This window comes from Ochotona curzoniae, unplaced genomic scaffold (assembly GCF_017591425.1).
Source record: "Ochotona curzoniae isolate NIBS_2020 unplaced genomic scaffold, NIBS_Ocur_1.0 contig_64, whole genome shotgun sequence".
Lineage (NCBI taxonomy): Eukaryota > Metazoa > Chordata > Mammalia > Lagomorpha > Ochotonidae > Ochotona > Ochotona curzoniae.
In genome coordinates, this window is record NW_024466502.1 from 2,037,409 (window position 1) to 2,061,987 (window position 24,579).

The window sequence follows — 24,579 nt, forward strand, 5'->3', positions numbered from 1 at the left end:
AATGTGCAAATAAATTTACACATTTCTGTTTCCAGTCCATATAGAACAAAAACGACTGTATTTATCTTCCAGCTGGATACTACTTAAAATTGCTGATCTGTGAGGCCATGGGCCTCAAGACATGGACACCAGACCATTAAGTCTGAGGGACAGAAAATGAAGGCACGAAGCCCCTACCTGGCCCTGCACAATGCCGGGGGCAAGGGCAGTTTGCAGGCTACGGCATGGAAGGAAGAGTCCAGTGAGACTGGTCATGTCTGGCTAGAGGAGCCGACACTATGGGACGAGGATGCCAAGGGACTGGAGTTCATCAGGCAGAGAATCAGAGAAGAGAATGTCCTCAGGCAGAAGATTCCAGAAGAACACGGCTAAGCAAACGCACTTGGATGAACCACCTGAGCCCCAGGAAACACACCCCATGTGCATTACGGAAACCGCATCCAGGCAAAGCCAGGTTACCAGTGACAATGCGCCTATCAGCAGCATGAGACTCCATCATCCCTGGGTGCTGGATGGACGGTACACTGCTGTGCACCACTAGCTTGGAGGCAGTGGGCCCTGAAGCACTCTGGATCCACCTAACAAGGATTGATAGCAACAAACTACCTTGTTTCCCAGAACAAATTCAAGAAACTCTCTAGAGAGACTTAAATGCAGACACCCTGGCAAAGCCATATCCACTGCATACCACGAGGCAAGCAAAAGCAACCTGTAAAGAAGCCATCATTTCATGGACCCAGGAATGACAGCAATAACGGAACTGGTTGATGAATAGATACTTGATAAAAAACAAAATACAGTAAAGACAAGAATTTTTAAATGGTCTAAATTGACCTAGAAATGAAAAAAAAGAAAAAAAAAGCTCTGAGTGAAACAAAAAACACATTAGATTAGATTATAGAATGCTGGACATTATAGGGGAATAAAAACCAAACCAGTACAGCTGAGGACAGCAGAGGACAGCTGCCAACGGGCATGCAGGAAGAAGACTCAGAAAGCTTGAATACCGTGGAACTGATATTTCACAGAAGCGCTCATGACAGACAGCAGGAGCGAAAAAACCTTTCAAGGGGAGGGACCTCACAGTTAAAGAACCTGCCTCCCATATCAAACAATCCAAGTTCAATCACTGTTCCTGGCTTTTGATTCCAACTTCCTGCTAGTGCATACCTGGGGGCAGCAGCGGGAGGTGGTAATTCATGCAGTACCCACGCCTGGCCACTGCAGGGGCCCCGTGACTCCCAGGAGAGACCTGGCCCCTGGCCTAGGCTCAGCTGGCCCAGGCCAGGCCACTGCAGGCATTGGTGGAAGGAAACAAAGAATGAGAAGGTTAGTCTCTCCTCACTTTCATTCTCATCAAATAATGACAGTTGATTTACTGGAAAAATGGCAGGGCAGAGGGGCGAGGCCTTGAAATACTAGAAAAAATACGTCCAGCTGAAATGCTCTATTTCACTATTGCTCAAACTGTTACTAGACACAACTGACCCTACTGTGACCACCAAGTCCAGATGGTGACGATGTGTCCATGTGGGTCTAGGAGCTGTAACAGACACAACAGACCTGCTCTCTACAGAGTGGGGAGACCTCAGACGAGGGATGCAGGGAGCCATGGGAAACCTTTGGCTCTTCCCCTCAGTTCCGCTTTGAATTGACAGCTGCTCTAAAATAATCTTTCCAGAAACTGGAAGAGGAGAGGGCAGAGGGAGTTTGGCAAAAAGCACAGGGGCCATTGGGTGTGGCTTGCAAATTATGACAAACACTTAAACGAGTCGGGAGCGTGGATCCTCATGGTACAATGCCATGATTTGTCTTTTGGAATTTAAAAACTGTCCTGAAGTAAAAACAGAAAAATAAATGCATGCATACATTGAACTAAAATGAACATAGGTGATATAAAGTAACACCCATGAATTTGCATTATGTAACATTTGGTTTCACAGTGTTTGTTCAACAGTCAAGTCTCCAAAATATTAGTCATTTTTATTTGTTAATGTTATATTTGTAAAATCATTTATTTGTTGGCAGGGCAGAGGGAGAGGGTAGAAGAGAGAGTTCTACAGGATCATTTCCAAATGCCTGTGACACACAGAGCCGGGCCGGCCAAAGCCAGGAATCAGAACTCGGCCTTGTTGTACGTGGGTGCTGGAACCCAGGCGCTTGGTCTATCACCTGATGTGTTCACAGGCACATGAGCAGGAAGCTGCATCTGTAGCCACGACTGGATTCAACACTGACACAGGACTCAGGTATTCAACTGGCAGCTTAGGGCACTGTGCCACAGCGCCCATTCCTATATTTTTAGTCTCAACAGGGCACATTGAAATCTAGCAAAACCAGTGCATGCTATTTGGTCATTGTGCTTGAAACCTTTTCACAGATAGTTCATGTCTTAAAATGAATTTGCAACATCTGTCCCTGCATATGGACTGGCAAAAAGCATACGAAAATATGTATCCCTGTAATATTTTCCTGCTTGGACGCCTCTTATCACTGGGGAGAGGACAGAGATTCAAATGGCCCGTTGAATGAAATAATTTATGTTTTCTTTTACTTTTGAGTAATCTGAATGTTGATCACCAATTTTAGACTCCACACCAGGATATGAAGATTAGCTTGACTTTCCACAGAACTCAACATCAATGCTCGACAATAATTGAGGAGAAATCAAGCAGAAACTGAAGCTCATCTTTCAAAAATAATAGACTTGTATATTTTTGTGTTGTTTACAAAAGCCATGCGGCATTCAGCCAAAGTAGCTCAGAATTCATTTTACAGAGTAGATGATTTCTAAATGTTGTGGAAGGATAAAGGAAAGATAAGTGGAAAAGGGAACAAAGAGAAGAGAAAACCTTTTAAATTACGGCCTAGTGAAGCCGTGACCACCTTGAGAGAAATCATTTTGGCAGCCTTCAACTCTGTCGCTTCTGTGAGACACGCTGAGCCCTATCAGCAGCGCCCCCAGGTCCCAGGCTCCGACCCGCCATCCAAACTTTGAACAAACACCCGGTGGAGCCTACTGGGCAGCCATGCTCACCGGGCTCTGACCCAGAGAAATCTGTCGCAGAGCATGCGCGTGTGTGCTAAACGTCCAGATTCCACTCAGCAGCAGCTGCACAAGAAAGCAGAAGAGTCACCAGAAAGTGCCCGACATGGATTTGAAAACGGTATGCACTCTTTGAAGAACAACAAGAAAACCATGAGCACTGGCCTTGCACCAGGGCCGCTGAAAAGTGCCGGACACATAATCTGAAATGAAATCCTTGTCTAACCATTCACGTGCCGCCAGATGAGATGGTGAATGGATAATCTGGGTGTCAAGGGAAGACTGAACCTGACTCCAGGAACAAAGACCTGGGATGTACAGCCATCTCCAGCACCACACTTCCGAGATGAATGATATCACAGAGAGGAAGAAATGAACTGCTCTTGGAGAACGTGTACTGTGTTTACGAAAAGGATCAGCCTCCTTGGGAAGCTGATGAGCCAGGAAACAAGAACACCACAAACAAGACTGAGAAACTGCTTCAAGCTGAAATCTTCCTCAATTAAGCGTACTGGATGAGGTGTGTATACAGAAGGGGTATGCTTTACTGAGAATAATGATCAAATAACAACGAGTCAGAAGTTGACACAGAAAAGCATGTAACTAGGTGCTGACTATTTAGTAGGGAACTACGGCATTGATTACAGTATTGTTCTTGGCAATGCTGTGTGTTGGACAAAGACAATGGATTACCTGCAGGCATACTTGCCCAGGAATACCTCCCGCTGGGAAACACCAGTTGATTTTTGATTATCCCATGTTTTTAAACATTAAAACATCCATCCCTTAAAAAGTCTTTCTCTGGTAAATCTATAGAAGGCATTATTGAAATAATGTGTAGGTTGTCATGTATGACAAATGCGTAGATGTAACTCTTATTGTATCATATGGTTAAGTAAGCACTGCTCTACTAAATGCAATGGGTAGAGTCATTCCCACTTCTTAGCTCTGGGAGACTTAATGCAAGTTCTTTTAAACCACAGCCCAGGATTTCGATGAGAGCCGTGGCTGGTGTTAATGTGCATGAAAGGGACTCTGATCTTTGGGTGCCGTAACGATCCGAGCTGCACAGTGACACGGCCCTGTTGCCAACCGTCAGTCACTCCCACTGCTCACATCTTCCTTTCGTTGTCCGCTGTTTCCTTCACTACATGCACAGTTTTCAGGGCATCACGCCATCATCCTCATCCTTCTGCAAGACTTTGAGCACATTAAAAGTCCCTTTCTAACTTATTATCTAGTGCTTTATAACTGTGAAGCTAGATAAGAGCCTAAATAAAAATACATAGTGCAGATAAACAGATCTGCCATAAATTAGGAAATATTCATAGATTATAAACATTCAGAAATATCGTACAAATTCTTAGCTGATTTGAAACTTTTTATGTATTTCATATACACAGATTTAGTAGCATTCTGATACTTCTCACCCTACCATCTTTCTCCCACATTGCCACCCTCCATAAGAAACTATTTTTATTCAAAAGTTAACTTATGCTAAGTTGGACATCTTTATCCTACACCATATAAATACTCCCTGACTGACTTGCCACAAAAGTCACTTTTCAAGTACAAGTGCCTGCAATGAAGCAAGCCTTCTGTATTTTGTAGAAACCCGGCAAGGTTGGCCCTCTGAAAGAGGAAAGGAAAGGAGGAGAGGAGGGGAGTGGACACAAATTAACTTATTCACACAAATATGAAAAGGAAAGGGGGACTCGGGACAGTCATATGGAACTCTGAGCTGTAGCTCAGAAAGGCAAGTTCATCAGTTTTGATTAATCAACTTCCTCAGAATTGTATAGCTGTGGACTTTTCACTTGAAAGTCATACTAATTTTTGAGCTTTCATTCTTGCTGGAGACTTAAAATAGAAGACCTATGGTCACAAATGAGGAATATCTGGCCTATTGGGATTCTGTTATGAGAACATTTAACATTTTCCTTAACAAAGCAGGATCTTTGATACACTGCATTGGGCAACGGGTTAGGAAAATGCTTGGGAAGGAGGATGAAGGTACAGCCTTGATTATGGAGTGGCCTTGGATCAGTAAGACAAAAGACTGATGACCCAGTATAGAAGTTTTGGGTGGGGCCCATCACGATGGCTCAGTGGCTAAATCCTTGCCTTGAACACACCGGAATCCCACATGAGTGTTGGTTTGTGTCCTGCCTGCGCTGCTTCCCCTCCAGCTCCCTCCTTGTGGCCTGGGAAAGCAGTAGAGGAGGACCCAAAGCCTGGGGCCCCTGCACCCGCATGGGAGACCCAGAAGAAGCTCCAGGCTCTTGGCTCCTGGTTTCAGATCGGCTCAGCTCCAGCATGTGGCCATTTGGGGAGTGAGCCAGAGGATGGAAGATCTTCCTTTCTTAATTTCCCCTCTATAAAACGTCTTTCCAATAGAAATAAATATATCTTAAAAAAAAAAAGAAAAAGGCTTTGAGTGGAAATTTATACTGCTTATCTGACAGGGAAATCCCAGAATGGAGGAGTGGGGCAATACATTCTGTGTGACTGAGGCCCCTCATTATGCTGCCACACCCTGTCCTTGCCATCCCCACACACCAGAAGATCCGCAAGGCTAGTCTAGGAACTTCTTCAGAGACGGAAATGGTAGGGCCCGCTCGGAGGGCACTCTAACCTCACACTTCCCAAGAACAAGTTAATCACTGTGTTTTTTTGGGGGGAAGGAGTGTTTTCCCTCCTTGTGGCCAATATTCAAGCAGAAAGACAAGTTTCAAGATTCAGAATCTTGGCATGAAATTGTTTTACGGACACTAAATGATCCTATTAAAATGCAATGCAACTGTCAAAATATTGAATTGTTGCTGCAAAGTCCCGGTCTACTTTCCTAGAACAACAATAATCACCCTGGTTTCATGTGCATTGTACTGAATGCTTGAATATTTGTTTTAAATTATTTGGATTGGCCAGTTGGGGTGTGTTTTCCTCCCAAAGTTACTAGGAAGTAATTCAATATGTGCTTTCATTTCCCACATAGTTCTAAAAGCAAAATTGCAGTTCTCCATCTTTAGTCTTTCAGAGGCCGTGACTGACCCAGCCTGCTTGCCATCTCCAGCCCTGTGTGACCACTGTGTACGAGAGGCCACAAGCATGAAGAGCTTGGCAACATCACCTGGGGTGCTTCCCAGGAAACAGCATAATGATAATCAGAGTGCAACACCCAAACTGTGTTCTAGAAATCTCCAGGAACTTCTGCGCCCTGGGATATCACAGCGCTGCTCTAGTCATTCCAAAGCTACCGTCCGGGGTGGTAATGACATCCAAACACCAAGAGTTCACTGCGAAACAGGTGTGGGGTAATTACAAACCTCCTGGGAGTGTAATGAGGATTAAATGAGATCATGGCATGAAGCAGTTAGCACAATGCACAGCACTAATGAATGTCCTTTAGGGCAAGATGAAATAGCAGACACAGCCACTACTAGGGTTGCCTAACTGAACCCCGTCGGAACATTTGCCCCATGCTGCCTCCAGCAGTAATAGTACAGTGGGTGCAGGAGTCGGAGCTCAAAGCCCTGGGGCACCGGACAGTCCCGATGGTCTCCAGGGGTGACGGTCACCAGGGGTGACGGTCTCCAGGGGTGACGGTCTCCAGGATGGTCATCCCCAACTCACACTGGCATTCTGGCTGAATAAAGCCTATATATAAAACAAGAGTCAATGAAGAAAACCTGAAGAAATGGATGAGGGAGGAATGGCTGGTGGCTTTCATGGGAGTCACTTCACCCGATAACATACACTTTGGGCTGTGGCCCAGACCAGAAAAGTGAGCATCACAGTCTCCTGGTGTCTTATTCCTAAGGGCCAGTCCCCACACCATGCTATGTGAAGGTAAGGAGGGCTGTATTGCGTCCCACTGAGCCCAAAGCACCCACCTTTAACTACGCCGGCTTATGTGATCACCACCTGCCTGCCTCTTCAGAGTCGCATACGACACTTTCTGCTTCAAGAGCTGAGCTGAGCAGCTGTGTTAGAGACCACAGAGTCGGGGAGTCTAAACTCTTGCAGTTTTGTCCATTACAGAAAATGGCTCACATCACTGGGATGGAGTAGACGGTTCTTATGACCCACTGAGTAGTACAGCAAATTCCAAATAAAGATGTACTTAGTTAAGTTGATATGACTTCTAACTATGATTTAAGCTTCTCCCTAGTATTTTACATTTCATTAAAAAATCTTTCAGACCCTTTGTATTTTCAAACCTCATGAACTCTTATGCAATCAGTCAACCCCCCTGAAGAGATTCAGCTGAAAGGTTGGATGTAGCAGAATCACCTGGAATAAAACGCAGCCTTTGCCAATGAAAGCTCTTAGGGTGTTTAGCATCTGGACTTCCTAACTCACACTCATTGTGAAGACTTCTTGACAGTCATGGCATCGCTAGCATCCCAGGAAATTTTCAGGAGACCACAAATGCCTGGTGAGATCAGCTCCTCTGGACAATTTTAATCCAAAAACACTCAAACGTGCCTTCTTTTATCCACCTCCCCATGCACAATTTAACACATGCCTTTTGTAGCTGTGTCCTTTTAGCAAGCCAAATGATTCCTAGACTATTTCCAAGAGAGATTTCATCTAATAACAAACCGAAGACACAGCTCCCAGGCTCTTCTGTGCCAAACATCTTGCTGCTCTGATGAGGCAAGCACCCTGTATCTCATTGTCTATCTCATTGAAGAGTAAACCTTTTCATCCTGTGAGGTTATCCTACCCCCACCCAGCCAACCATAAACAATCCCTTGGATGGGCAAGGGGTATGGCCCCTTGGAGCCTGCCACCCATGACCAGGGTTAGCCCCCAAGACAGTTCCCCCAGATCCTGGAGAGAAAGGTTGGCATTTCAAAAAGAACTGGCCCAGTTCCAGATCATTGAACTGAAGAAAAAGTATTACAATGTCAGAAGCATACCGACTATTAGAGAACTTGGGGAAGATAGCTGGTGCAGACAAGACGTGTCTACACCACATTCCTTGAACAACTTCTCAGATCCATTTTTCCAGCACAATCATATATGCACATATTGAACTAACATGCTCTTCTTACTGGAGACAGAAGGAAGTGACAGCAAGTCAAAGCTTAGTGGGACTGTGGAAGACCGTCACAGTCCCCAGATAGGCATGCTCTTTGCAAGGAAGAGCCTGTGACACAGTATTGATTCCCTCCATTGGAAACGATCTGCACTGCTCTGACCAGCGGGTAGGGCAGTGTTCTATGTCTTGGAACCTTGACTCAACGGATAGAAGTCTGGGAAATTCTGCTCGAGAGACGAGGCCATAGGCGGATGGCACCAAACACAGCAGTGAAGAAACAGCTGCATGTTCCCAGCCCAGCCAGGTCTTAGCAAAACCAATCTCCCCAGCTATCTGGCTGCAGCTGCAGAGTAGATGTCAAGCAAAATCGTTCCTCCGTAGCTCCAGTCCACTCACAGAACCGGAGTCATTTAAACTGCTGTTTCATGTCAGTTTGTTTTTGACTGGTGTGATACACAGGAACAGCTCTTGGTCTAGAGGTCGACAAATCTGACTTTTTGTTGTGTGTTTGGTCACTCATTTCCCTTTTCCCCTTGGACACAACATGAGTTATATCCTAGAACTGCGCCATCGCTAACCCTGAATGGAACAAGAGTGGCGCATGGTTAGATGGGCTACTTCCAGACTGCAGCACAAGGTCACAGGTAAGGGAGATGAACCTCAGCTCTGCAAGCTCTGATTGTTCACACTTGACTTGCTGAAAAAAGGAGGCAGAATGAGAAAGAGACAGACAGAGAGAGGGAGGGAGGGAGAGAGAGAGAGAGAAGAGGAATGACATAGAGGGATGGGACAGATTTTGGTGTCTCTTCCTACAAGGATGTTGATCTTAACCATCACAGAGACACTCTTACGACATGATGTAACCCCAGTGACCTGATTAGAGCCCTTCCCTGGGTTCAGTCTGCAGCCACGGGTAATCTGATCACGCACTGTGGTGACACACAGTAATCGTTCTGTTGCCCCTCTCGCTGTTCCTACAGAACCAGGCTTGTGAAGCCTGACCACGGAAGGCAGGACCTAGCACCCTCACCATCCCACCCAGAAGCTGCCTTGCAAACAACACACCTGGGGAACCAATCAACAAGCTCACGTCCACCTTTGGTCAACACAGGGGTCTCTTGCCCACCCGAGAATCTGAATGACAGTCAGTTACACCAGCCAGGACACCACTGTGTAGGTCTGCAGAATCGCTATGACCTAGGGATCTGAAGGAAATGTCCATGACCCGGATTTATCACCATTTGGACTCGAGAAACAACAAACAGTGTTTCCAAACTGAAAAAACACCACATCTTGTTTTTTTGTTGTTGTTCTGAGACCTTTGTGGTAACTGACAACTGGATTCTTTTTCTCACGCTCTGTAGTCATCTGTGATGACCTCAATGCTGTGGTGAGCTTTTGGGAGGCTCTAGAAGTGTTCAGTGAGGTTCCCTCCAGACAGAACGCATATTGGTTGGATTTCGTTCGAGTGTCCAGACACCAATCACCCCCCTTGGCTCAGGGTTTCTTCTGCCATTTACTCCAAACTGTCCTCACTGCAGAGAGAGGGTGGCAACCCCCACGCAGTCATCCCTGTGCCACCCATGCAGCTCAGGCACCAGAAGTCGCCTTCAGTTCAAGTGGGGGAATGTTAACAGGAGTCTAAAGATGGCTGAAGGCTATCATTTCCCAGCCTTACCCTACTTTTTCAAGGCATTACTTTGCTCTCTGTCTGGCTGAACAACCACTAATCTCCAACACCGGGTTACTCTGAAGACATTCATTAAACATCTACAAGGCACAACATCGTGAGTAAGATGTAGTACTTGCCTAGAAGAAATTATTAAGAAATGCATGCATTTGAAAAACTGTATCTGATTTTAAGCTATTATCTGCATATGTCAACAAAGGTTGCTTAACAAAGTTCAGTCCTAACACAATATATTACTAATACAAAAGGGTAAAAACACACTTTGTAACCATGATGATTTAGAGCACTGTATACGCAGTCACACTCCTCACCCTCTTCTGGGGGAGCAGGCCACCGGGACAACTGCTTGCTGCAGATTCATGAAACTCCCAAAGGCTTTGCGGGAACCACCTGGGGGTTTTATGTTCTCTGCAAGTCCACTTGGCTTGTCTAGGCTTTGCTGTACTTTCAGTGCTGGGCTGGGTGGAAACAAAGCGAAGCATTGTTGTTCCAAAGTGGCTGGAGGCTCTCCGGGGGCCATGCACCCTGCACTGGTGCCTGGAGGCTCTCCAGGGGCCATGCACCCTGCACTGGTGCCTGGAGGTTCTCCAGGGGCCATGCACCCTGCACTAGCACCTCCCACCTCACCTGGATGCTCCTGGAGGCATGCTCTCTGCAGGCCTCACCTGTACTTACTGACAGAAGTTCTGGACACTGCACTGGCAAGTGCCTTCTGTGAGTCTGGTGGGCACTGATCCTGGGGAACTGCTTATCTGGGCAGCGCTTGCAAAGGGGTTAAACTGCTAACCAAACCACAAGTGACCAAGGCCTGGGCTGCTCCAGGACCTCCCGCTCCTGGCAGAGCACCTTACCTTACCCCTGAGCCCAAGGCAGTCGACCTAATCCTGCTTCCCATGAAATCAGACATGGAGGTTCTAGCCAGGGGCTCCTTGGGATCCACGCTCCTGTATTACCATTCTGGTGCTCCAGGGTAGGTTTGGGAATGTATTATTATAAACGGATATACTGGTAGGTTTTAAGTTCATGAGCACAAAGATTACACTTTCTTAAAAGCAGGGAAGGCTGGTTTTTAATACATAATTTGTAATGGAAGAAAGACACTCCACTAACTGGCAAACATCCTTCAAGATTATGAATGTACTGGCACCAAGGGGACAGAGACAGGCAGGGCAGAACGGCTCTTACCCAAAGGCCCTGACCACGCAGTCACTGCTGACTGACCTCACATCTCCCATCAAAACAACCCACACAATTAATTCTTGCCTCCCAGTTTAATTTGTCCCTCTATAATGCTCAACATGGCAGCCATTCCTATAAATTAAGAGACAGCATGCCCAAGCTCTGGTTTATAAGTACTTTTAGTTTGTAAACACAAGTATCTTGTCTACTGGAAACAGATACTCCGAAGGCAGAACAGTCACTTCTCCACGAGCTTGAGGCTCTGCTGTGCGTGCTGAGGACGCGCAATCCCGAGACGGCACGACACTGAACTCGACACAGCCCTGTCTTCAGGGTGCTTTCACAAAGTTGACCAGAATGAATAATAAGCACCTGCTACTATTTTCTTCTAGAAAACACAAATGTCATAAAACAGAATTTTATAGTTTAAATATACCCTTAGTTCTGAACTAAATGTTGCAAATTTAGTGATTCACGTATTTTGATTTATTTTGTTTTTCTGGATGAGACAACAGCAAGTTTAGAGTCTTCTTTAGATATATAGCTTTCCAAACAGATTTTTCTACATGTTGCAGTCTGATTAACTTTAGCAACAAATGTTAAGATTTTTGGTCATAAGGTAGATGATATTTTATAGTCATACCATTTTAAACTTCCATCTTATTTTCTACAGAATTACCAATACCCTTCTCGCTTTCTGGTTGACTATCCACATTACTGCTGTTTTAATGGCTGAACATACCTTTACAGTATTTTCTCCAAATCAATACTTCATTGAAAAACTGTCTCTACCTGGCTCCCCTGGGGGCAGTGGCAACACTGTGCCCAGCCCAGACATCCGGAGCAGTGCAGTGACATCAATACAGACATGAGACACCACGCAGAGCCGCTGCAGCGTCCCACGGCAGCCTGGTCCACAGCGAATATTAACGTCCAGCAACTCACCGCCTGACTAGCATTCCTCATATCAGACACACTAGACTAAGCCTCCAAGTCCATCAAGGCACACACACACATGCCGCTTTGGGCGAACGGGTGCTCCCTGCAGACCATGGGATCCAGCACTGCAGGCGAGAGGTCAGACCTCGCGGGCAGGAAGCTGCGGCGTGTGCACGTGTCCTGGCAGCGCCAGCCCTCCCTGTGCACCACATGGTTCTTGGCTGAATTTGTATGAAAGCAGAGTCAGCAAGCTTCTTCTCTAATGGGGCAAACGAATATTTTGCAGACATTCAGCAGTGTGGCATATTCTCCGTAACCACTGCCACACGAAGGGAGCCTCAAAGAACGTGTTCGTGGTTATGCTCTAATAAAACTTTACTCACAAAAATATGTTGTGAGCTGCATTTGATGCATGAGTGTAACTTGCCAGCTCCTCACGTGCAAAATATTTTGTTTATAGCTATAGAGAAGAAAAATATACATGTGCTTTTTCTTACATCTGTTCACATATTTACTCTTCATTTAGATGATAAATGCATTCCTGTAAATTTTATAGGTAATAATTTTATAAATCTATCAGGTCAAGGAAATTTATAAAGTTAAGGGAGTGTAAAAATAGGCTCTGAGAAACTGGCTCAAAAAAGTTTAATGATCTTTCATCTAAGCTTTGCCAGTAGTGCTTTCCTTGATTCCCCAAATAGTTGGTTGACTCAAAACAGACAAATACTAAGGGCAAACGTGCTTGCACGGTAGTGTCAGAGCACAGGGAACTGTGGGCAAAACAGTGATCTGGAATGCAGAGCTGACCTTGACAGGAACTCCGAGAAGGAGAGGCGAGCAGGGTATCTGCATCGGAAGATCTTCACCACTTCCAGGACCCCAATGTACTGGAGCTGGGCAGACACGTAGACGTTATCAAACGTATGTGGCAGCTTGGAGCTATTGGGCTTGATGCAATGGATAAAGTGTGGCGTGCACGACTGGAGTTTTCCAATAATATCCACCAGCGACTTCTAAGGAGAGAAGTAAAACGCAATGACTCTCCCAACGAAGCACCAACGTGGCAAGCAGGCTTTGCTCAGCTAGAAATCCCTGTCTGTAACCCGCTAGCCCGGTGTATTACACTTTCACTCACTGTGTGTGGGTGTGCCCACTTTTGAAGGTGCTCAAGCTCCCAACAATGGAGCAATAAATCTGTGGAGACTTTCCAAAGTCGGCAGAATCTAAAACTTCACTCACCCTGAGCTGTGACGCTGACGTGCTGGGGCCTCCTCTTCCCAGTCTCTGCACAAGAGCAGATGTTCCTTTCCTTTTAAGTGACTGTGACGAAAGCAAGATGGGTAGTCAGAGGGGAAGACAGAGGGTGAAGGGAAGGAAGGAGCAAAAAGAACCAGTGAATTAATTTTAGTAGATTTTAGTTCAGGAAAAAAGCAGCAGTAATGATAAAAAAGCAGTACTACATGATGATTGGACAGCCCTGTGAGATGGCACCTGCTACCCTTCCAAATACACAACCACCGAATCAACCACGCCTGCCACCACCTGCTCCCATCATGATCTGAGAACAAGCACACCTGTGGTTCACTCAGGAAGACAAATTCAACAGCTGCTTTTGGTTACATGACTAACCGCTCACACTTCACAAAACGGAGCGAGCTTGCTTTGCAGCGAAGATACACAGTGCTATGGTACAACTTGATGCTGGAAGATTCACTAATTCAGTGACTGTATTTGGATTTGAAACTTTCTTACTCGTGTTTCTGCCTGACCTTGTTCTTTAATTCCTAAAAAGGATTAGTAAATTACTCAGCTGTGAGAACTGACTATAGACTGCTTTTGAAAACAAGTAATTATATGTGGCTCCTTAAAAAGCATACATAACGAAGATTAAATGTTAATGGAGATTTTAAAAATAATTGGAAAAGGCCAACCAGAATGGGAACAAAAGGCAGACGATAATGAATTAACTCAAGCAGGGACAAAGCGAGACCTCACTCATTGGAGTATGAACCCTTTCCACAAACTCGCAGACTTGGACCAATCTGGCCTTTGAGCCAGTATCATTATCCGTAAAAGTCCTGGTGTAAGAAAAAGTTGTGATAAAACATTCTTGTCAACTTGGTACTCGCTGCTGGCTTCCAGCAGGCTGAAGTGACTACCTGAACTGACAGGTGAGCGTGAGAGCAAGTGCTAGGCCTGAGATCACTGCTCTCTAGAAACACAAGGCAAGCATGATGCTCTGACGCCGAGTGGTTCAAATTCCACTTCCGTGTCTGCTGAGTTGGATGGGCAGGGACGAGGCCAGCAGGAAGGGAAGAGCTCTGGGTCTCAGGGCTGGAGCACTGGCAGGAGAAGCATAATGAATAAATCTGCACTCCGTGACAGGGAGTACTCAATTTCCCTTTCTGAGTGGAGGAGCAATGGTGAATTATCTCCCTCTTGCAGTCCTTGAGGGAGAAGACTAATGGCGTCTGGGCCTCACGCTGTTGAATAATTGAGGTTAAACATCACAGTGCAGAGGTGTGCACTGATTCCCTGCTCTTGATTTTCCAGGAGAGTGAGAACGAAAGGGCAGGCTGGTTCAGGAGAAACCGCGGCAACATGGATGTTCTCAGCAAGGGCAGGCCGGGCTCTGCCTCTGGGGCATAAGACGCCATTATGCGCCCTGAGACAGAATATGGGGATCACTTAGTTCTTCAGCAACAAAATCAAAGCGTCCCTACTCTAAACTGCAGACACACACGTGTATGCGTTCTCTCTCTCTCTCTCACACACACACACACACACACACTCCTGACACTGTCCTGATATGCAGTTCCTTCTCACTCTGCATTGACTTTGGGAGTAAACTAAAGTGCATTTCAGCTGCTGAGATCTCTAGACACCAGCACGATCGCCCAGGACACGTCTGGCCCCAGGTTCCTGGGGGACCTTGGACTCTGCACAGGGGAGTTCAGAAAGTCTGTGGAAAAGGACGTTCGTTACCTCTGCATTGAGCCGCAGACAGGAAGCGTAAACAGAGTGCTACACAGTTCCAGAGCAAAATGAGCACCAACCCTTGTCTGCGAATTGCCCACTCCGACACTCTGCTGTACACGCCCCTCTCCCGATGGCTTCATCTGAGGCATGAATCTTTTCCTGGCATTCTTTCTACTACAGTATCAATTTCTTCCTGCTGGTATTCAAACTCATGCCTCACCAATATAGTAAGCAAACTTCATAACAACCAACATGTCACAAAACCCCTACCTTACTGAGTTCGAGATAATTCCTGTTTTCTCCAATAATAGAAGAAGCCGTGCTTTTCCTGTTGAGCTGGGTGGATTTATGTCCTCGGAATTTAAAAGAGGGACAGGAGGGAATGAGCGACCCCGTCTGTGATAGCTTCGACTGGAACAAATGATGGATCACGACATTTTCACTAGCTGGGAAATAAATAATTGAATATTGTAAGTGGCATTAAAATCATCATCGCTTTGAGCATCAAATCTTTTCCTCACACAAGAACCTTCACCTCACCACTAAAACACCCTGTAACTGGTGTGGTGGCTGGAGCAGTCGGCTTTCCCTGCACCCATCTCAGCCCCTTCCCTACTCACTGACCTTCACTGCCGTTGCCCACTACTACCCACTTGCACACTGGCCCATGGCTCTCTGAGTAAGCAGGTCTTGAAATTGGACCTTTGTGTCACGAACTCCCCACTGCAGCAGAATGACTCTGAGGAAGGCCTTCCTTGGCATGATCTCAGAGAGTCTGTAAACCCCAGGGGACACTTGGCTTCCTCAGCACACAAGCTGGAAGACTGAAGGAAGGAAAAAAAGGTTCCTCCTTCTAACAAGCTGCAAAGGTAAAACCAACCAGAATGGTTTTTACGTCAGATTACACAAATCCAGTAACTCTGGATTGAGCTTCTTTTCTGCCACTTCAGGCAGCACTGGAGTTTGGATGGATGGATGGATGGATGGATGGATGGATGGATGGATGGATGGGAAGAATGTGGGTTGCAAACTTGGAATGGAAGAATGAAGACAATATTTTTGGTGGATAAGGATACAGAAGGGACATTCATTATGTTATTTACATGTGTATGTAGGCAGCCTTTCAGTTTAAGTTTTATGAAATCACGATGAATGTGCTTACCTTGAAGTTTACTGCGAAGTTAAAATGTGACACCAAATAACATAGGAACAGAGCCTATCAATCACTGAGGAAGACACTGGACTAGCACAGCAGCTTAATCTCTATCTTTCTTACACCATGCATCTCTCTGCATCTTTCAGTGAAAACTCACTGCATTGATGACCATGCAGAGAGGGGTCAAAGAAGGGGTTACACTCACAGACCACAAGTAAGAAGGAACCGGGGGTGCAGAGCAAGAGCTGGAGGCGTCCAGAGCTGCACAGTCCTTAACACAGCTACGTATCTCTACATAATTGCCATCTATCATCTTACACTTCCGGGTTCCGAGCAGCCCTCCAAGCAGTGGCACCCCAGCAGCCACGAGCCCACCAACCCCAGCCTTTGTTTCTTCTAATGGCTGACATTAGATTGAAGCTTAAGGAGATTATTCCAGAAGAGTGTGGGGAGACCAGCTGCCAATATTTGTAGAAACAGCATGGAAAACCTGTCCCAAGGACACGGGACATGGCCAGGAGCATTTTAAATGGCCAAGTTTTGGACAATTTTGGCATCAAAAGAAATGATAATAATGGGTTGGGAATAAGACTGCATGATAATAAACAAGTAAGTGAGGGGCTCACGGTACACAGAACTATTAAAGGCATTAAGTAAAACATGCAGATAGCTACACGGACTTTCTCGTGCTGAAACACTGGAGGAACCGTAACTTCAGTCGGGGCCTCTGGCCTGTTCTTTCCTGCAGGCAGCAAGTGAAGGATTCTGCGGCAAGAGAAGTCTTCCCACACTGAGACAGGAAAACAACCCTCACTGCCAGATCGGCAATAATAAATATGAGATTAGAACTGGTGAATAAAGGTAATCACAAAAAAATATCACATGATATTCACCACATATAGAGTATAAAATGAAATAGGATATCCCCTAGCATTTAAAGACATAATGATGGACCTTGGAGCTGGGGAATGGAAGTGGACAGGGGCAGGGCTGGTGCCCAGGCACTAGCTTACAGCTGGACAGGCAAACCACCAGGGTGCCATGGAATAGCACAGTCCACGGTAGTGCACAAGTTCTTTCCCTATTTAAAAAGCCCAGAACCTAGTATTTGAGATGCTTATTATTATAATTCTAAATGTCTGAGAAGATACTAAGCATATTTGCCATAATTTGATATTGCAAAATGTGTTCATATAGCCATCATGTATCACTTGGTAACACAATTTGTGTATGTATCACAATTTTTTAATAAAAAAACCTTTCCGGAATATAGAGAAAAGCAAACAGGCCACAGGACACGCGCACACATATACAGCCGGAGAGAAGCGAAAAGTAGATGCAATGGATGATCCTAACTGAAGAGAAAATCAGTATAAAAGAGCAGTGAGATCGTTATTATATCAAATTTGGCTATTCTGATAATTTACTGAGTTACGGAACATGCTGTTCCTTCTGCTTCTATGGATGCCAACTATCTTGATATGAAAGAACAGGCAACTTATTCTTAAGTGGTTCACGCAGGGAAAGGGAGATTGAAAAGAGGGGGGAAGAGAGAAAGATGATGAAAAATGACTAGTTTGGGCAGAGTACGTTCAAATTTTTGTGCTAGTTTTTATTTAAGCTTGAAATGACTTCAAAATAACAGCTAAACAATAAACATACCATAAGCCATTTAACTAGGTAATAATTATTATTTACATATAAGCAAGCCTATATATGAATTAACTTACAATGCTACATGTTATTCTTGGGATTGAAAAAAAGTCTACAATGAAATGGAAAACACTAAACACGAACATGGACCAGAACAGGTGCGGATACTTCCAAAAGCCCATGAAGATGGAACGGACAGATGAATTTGGGAGTGGACAATGGGTGCAATAACTAAGATGCCTTGGGGCGTTCCTGCATTTCACAAAAGCTCCTGGTTCAAGACCCAGCTTCACTTCCTTTCCAACTGCTGTGGCTCTGGGAGGCACCAACCACTCACAAGGGGCTCCTGGATTGAGTTCCGCCTTTGGCCTGGTAGCACCAGCAACTGCAGATATTTTGGGAGTGGGGCAGTGGACAGATCTCTCTCAGGCCTGGCATGACCGCCTAGTTGCTAAATCTTCACCTTGCAACTGCTATTAGGATCCTACATAGGCACCAGTTCGAGTCCCGGCAGCTCCACTTCCCCTCCAGCTCTCTGCTTATGGCCTGGGAGAGCAGTTGAGGACAGCCCAAAGTCTTGGGACCCTGTACCCACATGGGAGACCTGGATAAGATCCTGGCTCTTGACTTCAGATTGGCTCAGTTGCAGCCACTTGGGGAATGAACCAGTGAATGGAAAATCTTTCTCTTTGCATCTTTTTCTCTCTGTAAATCTGACTTTCCAGCAACAATAAAATAAATATTTTTTAAAGACTATCACTGTCTCTCTGACTTTTTTCTCTCCATCTTTCAAATAAACAAAATTAAGAGAAAAAATTAAGGTTAAGTTTGTTTTGGAGCCCAAAGATTTGAAATTTATGCATGGAGGCAGGTGTTTGTCGTATCATGAGAGCGTTGCTTGAGATGCTGGCAGCCTGTAAGATGCCTTGATTGAGTCCTGGTTGCTCTGCTTCTAATTCAGCTTCATGCTAATGCTCACCCAGGAAGCTCACAGACGATGGTTCGGGTATCTGGGTGCCTCCCAGACGCATGGGAAACCCAGATGGTGTTCCATGCTCTCAGTTTAACTTGGCTTAGCCATGGCTGCTTCTGGCATTTGGTAAGTGAACCAGCACGTTGAAAGATCTCTGCCTCTGTCCCTCTGCATTCCAATGAAGTGAAAGTAAATAAATAAAAACATTAGAATTTATGAATAGATTTTTCATAATACAAATTTTCTATGAACTTTTTTGAAGACTTCCTCAAATGCATGGATTTCAAAAATCTTTGTACTAAAAATAAGCTTATTATTTAATTTTTTCTATAAGATTTATTCATTTTTATTGCAAAGTCAGATATACAGTGAGGAGGAGAGACAGAAAGGAAGATCTTCTGTCCAATGATTCACTCCCCAAGTGGTTGCAAGTGGACCTAAGCTAATCTGAAGCCAGGAGCCAGGAGCCTCTTTCTGGTCTTCCACATGGGTGCATGGTCCCAAGGCTTTGGGCCATCCCCATCTGCTTTCCCAGGCCACAAGCAGCAAGCTGGATGGGAGCAGGACTGCTGGGATTAGACCTGGCGCCCATTTGGGATCCTGGCGTGGTCTAGGTGAGGACTTTAGCAGCTAGGCCACCGCACCAGGCCCGTCTGTAACCTTTTGAATCTTCACCTAACTATTCTATTTCTACCTTTCCCAAAAAGCACACGGTCCAGGCGCACGAAGACACAGCAGGATCTGTGTCATCTGCTAACACAGCAAGGCACCACTGCGGGCCACCAATATGGGTAGCAGAAGAGAGTAAGCGACGTTCTGCCTTCCTCTGGTTCTTAGGACCTGGCACAGCACCTGACAACAAGGCAGCTTCGTCCTGCCCTTGCTCTTAAAGGAGTCACTCATGGCTACTTCCTCATGTCACTGTAACTGCTCACACACTTGGGAAGCAGTCCTCCTTGGATCTTCAGCCCCCATGGAACATGCTGACTGAGGTGCTCACAACTTCCAACCCTCTACGTGCAAACCCCAAGCACTGACAGTGAATTACAGATTTTGCTGTGCTTAGGAGCAGACTTGGGACTGAACCTTGCCTTTTCTGGCTTCTTTCTGAGTCACACTGGCTTCACCTGCAGGCCCAGGCAGGGGTGGGTATTTGGCACAATGACAAAATATCATTTGGAACATTTACATCCCCTCTCAGAGTGCTAAAGTTTTAGTCTCAACTCTGCTCTTGAGCTCAGCGTCCTGCTATCACACACCCGAGAGGCAGCAAGCAATGGCACAAGAACCCCAGTCCGCGCTGCCAACATGGGAGATGCAGTCACTGATTCAGATCTCACAACAGATCCTCCCACTGTTCCCAGCTGCGAACATTTTGGATAAGAAGATGGCATAAACGAAGTACATACAAAGAACTTGGGGTTATCATTGGACTATGTGGGATCAATACCCAGTTCCAACTCCAATATCCATCTTCCTGCCAATTTAGAGCCTGTCAGCAAGAGATAGCTCAAGTAACTGGGCTCCTGCCCATCATGTGGGAGACCTGCATGGAATTCCTAGCTCCCTGGCTTGGGCTAGAACCAGTTCTAGCTACTGTGGGCATCAGGGAGTAAGCTAGCATTGGGGGGCTCTTTGTCTTTCTGCCTCTCAAATAGGAAAAAAAAGCCATTTACATTAAAAGTTATACTTGCTTTCAGTAACTTTCTACAGCATCAAAACCTACCACAATTTACAAAAGTGCTACAAGAAGCATGCATCTTTTCCTTTTTGATAGAATGGGAATGCTAATGCCGAGGACCAGATGTGGCTCCCCATGAGCTTCCATAAACAAGGTTCTGCAGAAACCCAGGCACTGTGCATTTGTTGTCCACAGCTTTCCCACTGTGACAAAACTCTAAGAACCTATGGCAGAGAACTCACAGCCTCCCGGCTCCCAAAGCTTAAAATACAGATTGTCCAGCAACTCACAGAAAACACTTACCACCTCTTACACAAACACAGAAGAACATATTGTAAGTTCTGTCTTCTTGCTTAGAATAAAGTAAGATTCACTCATTCTACCGTGGAACTTGTTAGCAAACACACACAAAAGAATAAGTACAATATAGGCACTCTTTTAAGATAAGCAGACTTGTCGTATCAAGGTTGATCATTAAAGAGATCGTTTAAATATATTCTATCACCAGAAATACTACAAGAAAGAAGGAGGCACCGCGCCAACTTCTAAAACACTCTATATATTTGTTTCTCATGGAAGACTGGTTCCAAAGAGATGAGTATTACAGATGAACATTCCACTAACTGCAAACTAGAAGGAAGATATTTCCCATGCTAATGAGTAAAATCCATTATTTTAATTCTATCTTTCTACATGGCATTTCTGAAGGTGCATGTTTGTCACAAGCCTCAGCTAAGAGAACTCAGAGCAACCCTGTGCTCTGCGAGGCAAGCGAGCGATCTCTAGAAAGAGCAGCAGACCACTACCGCCCTGCTGTGATGACAGGCTGAGGATGCTCCTCCAGCCACAAGGGGTATTGACACTCTGCTTCCTGTCGAAGGCAGCCAACCGGCTCATACAACACCCCACGTGCTGCTTCCTGTCGAAGGCAGCCAACCACCTCACACAACACCCCACATGCTGCTTCCTGTCGAAGGCAGCCAACCACCTCACACAACACCCCACGTGCTGCTTCCTGTCGAAGGCAGCCAACCACCTCACACAACACCCCATGCGCTATTTCCTGTTGAAGGCAGCCAACCACCTCACACAACACCCCACGTGCTGCTTCCTGTCGAAGGCAGCCAACCACCTCACACAACACCCCACGTGCTGCTTCCTGTCGAAGGCAGCCAACCACCTCACACAACACCCCACGTGCTGCTTCCTGTCGAAGGCAGCCAACCACCTCACACAACACCCCATGTGCTGCTTCCTGTCGAAGGCAGCCAACCACCTCACACAACACCCCATGCGCTACTTCCTGTCGAAGGCAGCCAACCGGCTCATACAACACCCCACGTGCTGCTTCCTGTCGAAGGCAGCCAACCACCTCACACAACACCCCACGTGCTGCTTCCTGTCGAAGGCAGCCAACCACCTCACACAACAACCCACGTGCTGCTTCCTGTCGAAGGCAGCCAACCACCTCACACAACACCCCACGTGCTGCTTCCTGTTGAAGGCAGCCAACCACCTCACACAACACCCCACGTGCTGCTTCCTGTCGAAGGCAGCCAACCACCTCACGCAACAACCCACGTGCTGCTTCCTGTCGAAGGCAGCCAACCACCTCACACAACACCCCATGTGCTGCTTCCTGTCGAAGGCAGCCAACCACCTCACACAACACCCCACGCGCTACTTCCTGTCGAAGGCAGCCAACCACCTCACGCAACAACCCACATGCTGCTTCCTGTCGAAGGCAACCAACCACCTCACACAACACCCCACGTGCTGCTTCCTGTCGAAGGCAACAAACGACATCCTAAAACACCCCATGTGCTCCTTTTCCTTGGAAGGAGAAATGATGCAGTCTCCTTTAGAATACCTTCAAACATAAAAAAGATATCCTTTTGTTCAAAAAGATTATAAAAATAATGAGAATCACTGTGGAGCTGCTATTGAGAAAACAATTGCTATAGTACAAAAAATTATATATATGCATGCATAACTATAGTGTTTGTAAATTTACTCCTGTTTTATATAAAATCTAAAATGATAGAAGATACATAATAATGTTCACAAAATAGAAGGTGATTCTATATTCATATGTACCTAGGTCTCTTCCACTTACTAATATTACTGATATTTGTATGTGTGTATAATACAGATACTTACATTATGTTATAAGCACATACATATAAATTTATACACTCTTTCTCCTCCATGAACATTAATACTTTATAACTGAATGTATCTAAGAATAAAATGCCATCTTTAGTCTTGCACCAGTCCTCGTAACTAATGAAATTCACCACAATGCAGCCTAAATAACTTTGGAAGCAATATTCATCTTCATTAGTCTTCAGAGAAAAGCTTTTTTATATTCCTACCACTAAAGTAGTAAAGGTGTTTTACATTTCTATCTGCTAAAAGCTTAGTTAAATCATGATGTCTACTGGATTCCAAATTAAATTGTAGCCAATGCAGTGTGACAAGGAGCCATTCCTTGTATTTCTAAGCATTGGAATGTGGAAGATTATTCTTGAGCAGCTATCATATTTTATAGGAAAATACTCAGGGATAAAGAAATAATGGACGTTAACATTTTAGCCAATGTAAAGGAGGAACAAACCAACTTACTTTTCATTAAAAAAAGGAGATTCTGTGAAAGGGAGTCTTTATTTTTTTCAATTGCTCCATCAATTTCATACATTACCTATAACAACAGAAAAGAATAATTACTGATGATTAATCATGACAATTCCTTTAAAGAACAATTTGATTTGCCTAGAGTTTCAACGTATTCATGAAAGGACTGTCTTCAGATCTTAGTGTTCATGTGACATACAAGTTCAAGTCCAGAAGCCACTTGCTCTCATTCTGCACATCCACCGAGGGACACCCCTTGCTCTCATTCTGCACATTCACCGAGGGACACCCCTTGCTCTCATTCTGCACATTCACTGAACGATGCCTCTCTTTGATCCTGAGTGTCAGGAAATGGGAAAGACTTACATTCATGTGGTTCTACCTTGCACAAAAACACTCAGCAAATTCAACAGAACGCTCTAAGACATTTCAATAATGAAGGATGATTTTAGTTTGAGCAATTCAGGGGTCACCCTATCAAAGGGACTCTGAAGGTAATTTCTGCAGTTTAGTTTGAAATCATCAGAACGAAGGGAAGACAGGAACAATTGGCTCCAGGTTCTCCAAGGGACAACTTTCTCCACCACAGTTTACTTAGGATACATGGAAATGACGTTCTTGGCTGTGTTATTAGTATTCTAGCATGTTGTAGGAGACTTGATTTTGGGAGAACAAAAGAGTTTGGTTGCTTCTCTCCACCTGTTATGTATGGGCACCCAGAGGGTCCAAAGAAGCCATTTCAGCCAAAAGTCCATCACACGGCACACCAGTTTCCCTAGTTGGCTCTTGAAGAAGCAGCTCTGGTCAAGGTAATCAGGGTGGCCCTTTGCCTGGTGTGGACCAGGACAGAGCTGGAGGAGGCAGGAGAAGCAGCTGACTTGCTCAGGGGAGTCTGAGCGTACACACGCACTCCCAATCCTCTGGCAATTACAGCCAGAGACCCAGCACAGACTGACAGCAACAGGGGGTAAAAGACTCAGACTAGGAGAAAAGCCATGAGCAAGAGGGCTGGGGCTCTGAGACCAGACGACCCCCAAAGAGGCACGTATCCTGTAGGGCCTTTTGAATGTCCAACGATGATGATGAAATCTCTAGGCATCCAGCAGAATTCTGAGTTCTCACAGAATCTTGTTCAGAAGGCTGGCCTACGTGGCAACACCGAAACAACTGAACAGCTTTCAGTTGTGTCACTGAAGCACTACCTAATTATCCACTTTGTACTTCTGGCAGAACACGATTTACTGGTATTAAAAATGAGAGCCACCTATTATGTTACATATTTTATGCTATTAAATAGGAAACATTTTATATAATTCAGAGCATGGTTCTCAACAGGACTGATGGTGCCCTCTGGGAACAATGGGCAGTGGCAGCATTCATCTGTAGTTGTCACAGTGGATGTGTAGAGATGTTGCTAAGCAACCTCCTTGCACAGGGCAGCTCCCGCGGAGAACAGTCACCTGATCCTGAACTTCAATGTATAGGGGTTGATAAGCCTTGGGGTATGCTTCTATGCCCAACATCCACACAGCTTCTTAAGTTGGATATATGTAGACCCCGGCAGGCCATTTAATTCCAGTTTTTCAGTTGGCAAACTGGGGT

The 24,579-nt window shown here is 45.4% G+C and overlaps 1 protein-coding gene across 1 annotated transcript in view; it reads right to left on the reverse strand.

Moving 5' to 3' along the window:
• The window catches only part of MYO16 (myosin XVI), a 361,148-nt gene that overhangs the window by 108,010 nt on the left and 228,559 nt on the right, over window positions 1-24,579 (reverse strand). The window contains exons 23-26 of the mRNA XM_040991535.1: window positions 22,969-23,044; window positions 15,151-15,326; window positions 13,141-13,221; window positions 12,709-12,914 (exon numbers count right to left, since the gene is read on the reverse strand). Of these exons, the coding sequence (XP_040847469.1) occupies window positions 12,709-12,914; window positions 13,141-13,221; window positions 15,151-15,326; window positions 22,969-23,044 (539 nt within the window). The remainder of the gene's footprint in view (window positions 1-12,708; window positions 12,915-13,140; window positions 13,222-15,150; window positions 15,327-22,968; window positions 23,045-24,579) is intronic.